At 38.8% G+C, this 6,040-nt stretch overlaps 1 protein-coding gene across 1 annotated transcript; it reads right to left on the bottom strand.

Annotated features, from left to right (window-relative positions):
- Nucleotides 1–418: 418 nt before the first annotated feature.
- Nucleotides 419–1,771, bottom strand: LOC311289788 (protein FAM200A-like; the record flags this gene model as incomplete). The annotated part of the gene is made up of 2 exons (XM_084408033.1): nt 419–1,661; nt 1,740–1,771. The coding sequence occupies 2 exons, from the start codon at nt 1,769–1,771 to the stop codon at nt 419–421; spliced, it is 1,275 nt and encodes a 424-aa protein (XP_084264159.1).
- Nucleotides 1,772–6,040: the final 4,269 nt, after the last annotated feature.

Here is a 6,040-nt window from a genome sequence, read left to right as displayed (position 1 = left end):
AAGCAACTGAAAATAGCAACAACGACTGAGACTCTTAACTATCAGTAATCCCCACCAATTATGACTCTATTTAGGCTTTATTCCGAAATGAGGACAAACTCGCTCCACTTTTTTTTTTTTTTTACATTTATTGTTTCACACAGTTCTTGTTATTTTCCACACATAACTTTTCCTTATGCCCCCTACTTAACGTTTGGTTTTTATTTCAAAGTCTCAACAAACTTCAAACCAGACTTCTCCGTACAAAAAAAGGAGAGAAAACCAACTGGCTGGCATAACTTAAAATAGCATGGTAAATAAATACTAACCTGGTATCCGAACAAAAACAGGATACAAATAATGTTTGCACATCAAATAAAACGTTAAGTGGGCTATAGCGATTTCAAATCACAAGGCTGAAATAGGTTACTCACACTGCTCAATGGCTAAAATTACATTTCCCCTCTGACACCAACTTTTTTACATCAGGCTTGGCCGCTGTCAGACTTATGCGCAAAGAGTCATCCAAGGACTGGTGTGACAGCCGGTTCCTCTCATGTGTTTTTATGTTGTTCATTTTGGAGAACGCAGCCTCACAGGTGTACGTCGAACCGAACATGGTGAGCACATACATAGCCAGCGTCTTCAATGTACCATACTCCTCGGGACAGGACAACCAAAATGCGCCCAGGTTTTCAGCACCACGGAGAGCAGCCTTCAGGTCCCCTGTGGCCTGGATTTCAGCCAGCTCGCTCTGAATGGCAGCTTCGTCCAAAGACATCATTTTCACTGCGTTTGTGGAGAATTCTCCACTTGGGTTGATGCTGAAAGGATCACGCACAAATCCAATGACATCCCTGGGAATTAAAAAGTCATCGAACCTGGAGGAGAAGTTGTCTTTTAATTGTGTGATGAATTTCTTCATCCTGTCTGTTACGTGGCTTTGTCCCACCTTCTTCAGTGTGCTGAAATGCAACAGCCTCCCTGACAACAAATCTGCGTTAAAAAGGTCAAGTTTGTTCCCAAACGCATCAAGTTTTTCCACCAGATCCACCACTGATTTCTCTTTTCCTTGCAGCTGGAGATTAAGTGCATTCAAATGCGAGAAAATGTCTGTCAAAAATGCAACGTTGGACATATATTCGCTGTCCTGCATGGTGCGGAGATGGTCAGCTGCCGCTTTTGCTTTGCTTTGTTTCAAAAACTCCACTACCTGGGCACTGAGTTCAACGAAGCGCTCCAGTGCTTTGCCCTTACTGAGCCAGCGCACGTCATTGTGGAGTAACAGGTCATCATGAGAAGCCTCGGATTCGAGCACAAATTTGCGGAACAGGCGATGCTGTGTGCTTGAGGTTCCTCTGATGTGGTTGATAATTTTCATTGTTTTCTCCATCACCTCTTTGAGCTCCCCACTTAGCTTTGCGCACAGCACACTTTGATGGATAATGCAGTGAAGCGCGTTAGTTTTAGGAGCGACAGTCTTTATTCTGCTCACCAGACCCTTGTTTTTGCCAATCATAGCAGGTGCTCCATCTGTCACTATCAGGTTGATTTTATCAAAGGACAATCCATGACTTTTAAAAAAATCCTCCAGTTTTCCGAAGATGATGTCAGCAGTGGTGTTGTCCTCCAGCGGAAGCAATGCCAGCAGCTCCTCTCGGAAATCTTTGCCATCAAAGAATCTGACAAAAACGCACAACTGTGAGATATCCGTATTGTCCGTGGACTCATCAATGGCCAACGAAATGTATTTGGCTTACCTTGATCCCTTCAATGACAACTTGCTGGACATGCTCTGCCAAGACGTGTACACGACGCGCGGCAGTTGAAGCAGAGAGAGGTATTTGTTTGACAGCTGCAATAATTCTGTCCATGGATTTGTCGGGGGCAAGTTCCTCCAGAACTGTGACCATGCACTCCTTGAAAACCTCACTTTCTGTGAAAGGTCGATTATGTTTGCAAAGCACCCAGGCAGCCTGCATTGATGCACACGTTGCTCTCTCTTGATCAGTTAAAGCTCGAGTAATAATGCCACTTGCACGGGAGTACGCAGATTTCAATGTGGCAATTTTTCTCTTTCGGGCCTCTGACTGCTCAGGATATGAATCCTTGAAATTTGTGTGTTTAGTGTTGTGGTGACGGCGCAGATTATATTCTTTTGCAACAGCAACAGTTTCGTTGCAAATGAGGCACACAGGTAACGCATTTCTGAAGGTTGGCATGATAAATGCGTACTTTTCAGTCCATTCGTCATTAAAGGATCTGTTTTCCGCGTCAACTTTTCGTTTCATGGCCTTTGAGAGTGCCATTTTAGCCTACCTGTGTTAAGAGGCCTTTTCCTTCCACTAACTGAAACTGTATTAGCGCTGAAGCCAGGGACGACAGCCCTATATCGATACTTTGTTTCATCTGTTTGTTTTTCAAGTGCTCTATAAATAAAGTTTACTTGAATTGAGACAAAGTATCTCTATCACTCCTGGTGGTTGACTGTGGTACAAGTGATAGGAGCCTGACTCATAAAGGCTAAAAATGCCTTCAGTTTTGTAATGAAATGAAAAAATATAAACAAATAATAAACATTAAGTGATAATTTTATGCCAAAATTATATTTTTATTTCAATTTTTTGGGGGTCCGGCCCCCAAGGTGAGTGTCCAGTAAAATTCTGGCCCTCCGACAAATGTAGTTGGTGACCCCTGCTCTACACCATGGTGCTGCGAAGGCAGTGATTTATGTTGATACGTGTGGTTGCTAAGGGTGTTGCTAAGGGCGCAGTGATAAATAGAACCGTTGGGTGAAGCGGTCATAGCCGTGTTTTATCGTGAATAAAGCACAGCTATTGACCAATCAGAATCAAGGATTGGAACTAACCGTTTTATAATCAAATTTAACGCATGACTTCAGCAGTATTATGAAGCTTAGCAGACAGTGTCAGAGCTCCACAGAACTCCACAATTTTCCAATGTAAATCTGTGGTGAAAAATGGAACTGCATCACTAATGCATCGCTTATTTTCACGTTGCCACTCTCTAATATGACTCTATGACATTGTATTTTTTATGTATATTTGTTAATGAGGGATATGTGGACACATCAATGTTTTTAGATTTGTAGATTTGTAGAGTAAAAGTCATAGCCTAGTTTTTATTTTGAAGTAAAAAAGATAAAATTAGACCCTTTCCCAGAATTAGTACAGAGGATCCAATAAGTAGGCTAGCATGTTAACTAGTGTTATTATTTTTAAATGTAATACTTAATGTAATTAATGGGGTTATTATTTAATATTTCTATGAATTAGATGTACATTTCAGACATCTTTGCTTTCATTATTTTTTCCTCTTTGTAACGTTGCTATGTGACCATAGAATAACCAGTATGGAACGTACACCTAAAGTCACAACGGGAACGTTATTATATGACCAACAGAGGACAATGCGTGAACGTTCTGTTAACGTCCCAAATGTCCTCTTTGCAACGTTGCTATGTGACCTTAGAATAACCAAAATGGGCCGTCCCTCTAAAGTCATAAATGGAACCTTGAACTGAAGCACTTTCATAACCAAAATACAATGTTTTATGAACGTCTCTAAAGTTCTGTTAAGATTTCTGTTAAGATTTCGGGATTATCGTCACCTTTAGAGAACTTTTAGGGAAAGTTGCGCAAGGTCGCGAGAACGTCCCCTCCTACGTGGGATATCATTATCAACCAATCTTTCACACTGTGTTACTCAGCTCAAGAAACCTTCTGTTCAGTTTCCATAGACTAACGTTAATGCCGACGAGGTAATATCCTTTATGCAGCCATGCAGCCATGTCTGTCAGACAGCCTGTTTTACAGACATGGTTACTAAACTGCAGTCTCTACCCTGGCTAAAAAGATAATAGTTGAGCCGTAAAAGTGTAGGCCTGCAACGTTTTTAATTGTAACAGCTATGATAAATACGTTTTAGTCGTGACCCATGAGAGTGCGTGGTTTTCAGCTTAAAAATTTTTTCCATTCTCAATCACGCTAACATTAGCAGTTAACTTAAATTTTCTCTTTAATGTCAAGTCACGATGTTGAAGTGCAAGGTGGAGGGTAGAAGTATGTAAAACTGGAAGAAGTTTGTTTCTCAGATTTTCTCAGTTCAGGTGTGTTATATGTTTAGTTTTCAGTTAATAAAGAGTAAGTAACAGTCATTTCTTTTGTGAATAACATGTTGTTGATGTTATGGTGTAGTCCAGCAAAAGTTTCTGATACCAGAGAACACAACATTGGGAGTCACAGATGACCAGGGCATAGAGGTGGATGAGGATGTCTTTCCAGACCTTGCAACAACCAAAGAAATTTTTTTTTTTTTCATCCACACTAATGAGGGTAGGACATTTAAGAACATTTGTTTTGTTTTATAGATATTTTGAGAGTTTGTATCTCAACAACTCAGAGACAAAATGTGTACATTTCAGAACTCCAATTTGCTGAAACATTCAAGAACTCTGCTGACTTCTCAGACCTGACAGAGTTTGATGCCTCCTCAAATCTGACAGATTATGCTATTTTCACTACTTGTGGTAAACAGAGTTATATGTAATGGGATTATTTTGTCTGACCCTGGGAATATCCACCCTGGTACAAATTATAGTTTTGCTGAAGCAGCTCTTAGATTATATATGCCTCATACTGTGTTGTTTTTGTGATCTTCAGATTTGACTGTCCTTCAGCAAGGGGTTGAAGTCTGACAGATACATTCTCTGTTTTAGGGAGTTTAAGCAGCAGTGTTTCTGGATCTCAAATGATTCAACCTTTAATGGACAGTGCCCATGTAAGATTTTTTTTTTTTTTTTTTACTTGCATACAAATAGATCTTATGCTTTAGACATGACTTTTGGAAAATAAATGCATTTTGAAAGTATTTAACGGTATACGGTTATTAGATTAAGATTAATGTTTTTGTTTAAAAAACAGGTCCAAGTTTGGTTGTATTTTTTCTAAATAAAGTTTTCTTTGTTTTAGAATGTCAAGCAAATTCTCACTTCAAATCCATTTGGGATGATTGTGATTAAAGAGTATGAAGAGACTGGGAGTTTGAAAGATTCCACAAGGCAAACATTATTGTAGCCCACATGCATGAAAAATAAGGGTAAAAAGCTTCAAGAAGACATGAATTTATCCTTAAAAAAAAAAAAAGAATAAATAAATCAGACAAGAATCTTAAGACAAATGTTTTCATCTTTGCAGGAGAGCTGTTAGTAAAGCAACAAATAAGTTCAATGCCCTTGGGATTGTGTCACTGTTCCCATCTTTGAAAGACCCATACTCTAAAAAAGGACATGTAAGTTTGCCTACCGGACCATAAATATCTTATATACCCTTGAGCCATATACATGATTTTGAATTGTTTATGCCCTACTACGTCATTAACAATTAGGGGCCGGTGTGTTGGAGCCATTATATTGAATTGTATTTTTTGTTTGTGACACTAGAGGGCATATGAGAATTTGAGTATATTTAAATAAGGTGATGATGAGTTACAGGTGCGCATATGGAAGGTCAAAGAAACTTTTTGACTGTGCCGTGTTGAGCGTCGTTTTTGTACAAGACTGTGCTCATGCCCAACAGTTTGTTTGAATCAAATATTTTGTTTGTTAGTAATAAGTAAAAGTAAAGTGTTGAGTATTTATTTTTGTTTGTTTTATTTGTTGTTTGCAATGCCAAATGGACAATAAATGGATTTGGCATATCCAAATTTATTGAGAAGGTATGGACAATGAATTCATTTTATTTTTCAAGGCAAAGCACACGTCAGAAACAGACTAATAAAAACCATCTGCGTCCCTACACTACTTTTTGAATATCTAATTAAACATTTCATCTCTAAAGAAAGCTTGTTAAACAGAACGTATGCTTTTAATTATGACTATTTGGAAACTAAAAACAAGCCAACAATTATTAACTTGACTGTGGAGGAATAGGCTTAAATGCATTGTAACAACACTGTGTTTAGTCACAAGAATACCTTTGATATTTGGTGACCTGATACCAGAGGATGATTTGCACTGGCGCTTGTTACTCTTGTTGTTGAA

Source organism: Rutilus rutilus (genome assembly GCF_951802725.1).
Source record: "Rutilus rutilus genome assembly, chromosome: 4".
NCBI lineage: Eukaryota > Metazoa > Chordata > Actinopteri > Cypriniformes > Leuciscidae > Rutilus > Rutilus rutilus.
Note: the sequence above shows the minus strand (reverse complement) of the source record. Positions and strands in the feature narration are given on the sequence as shown.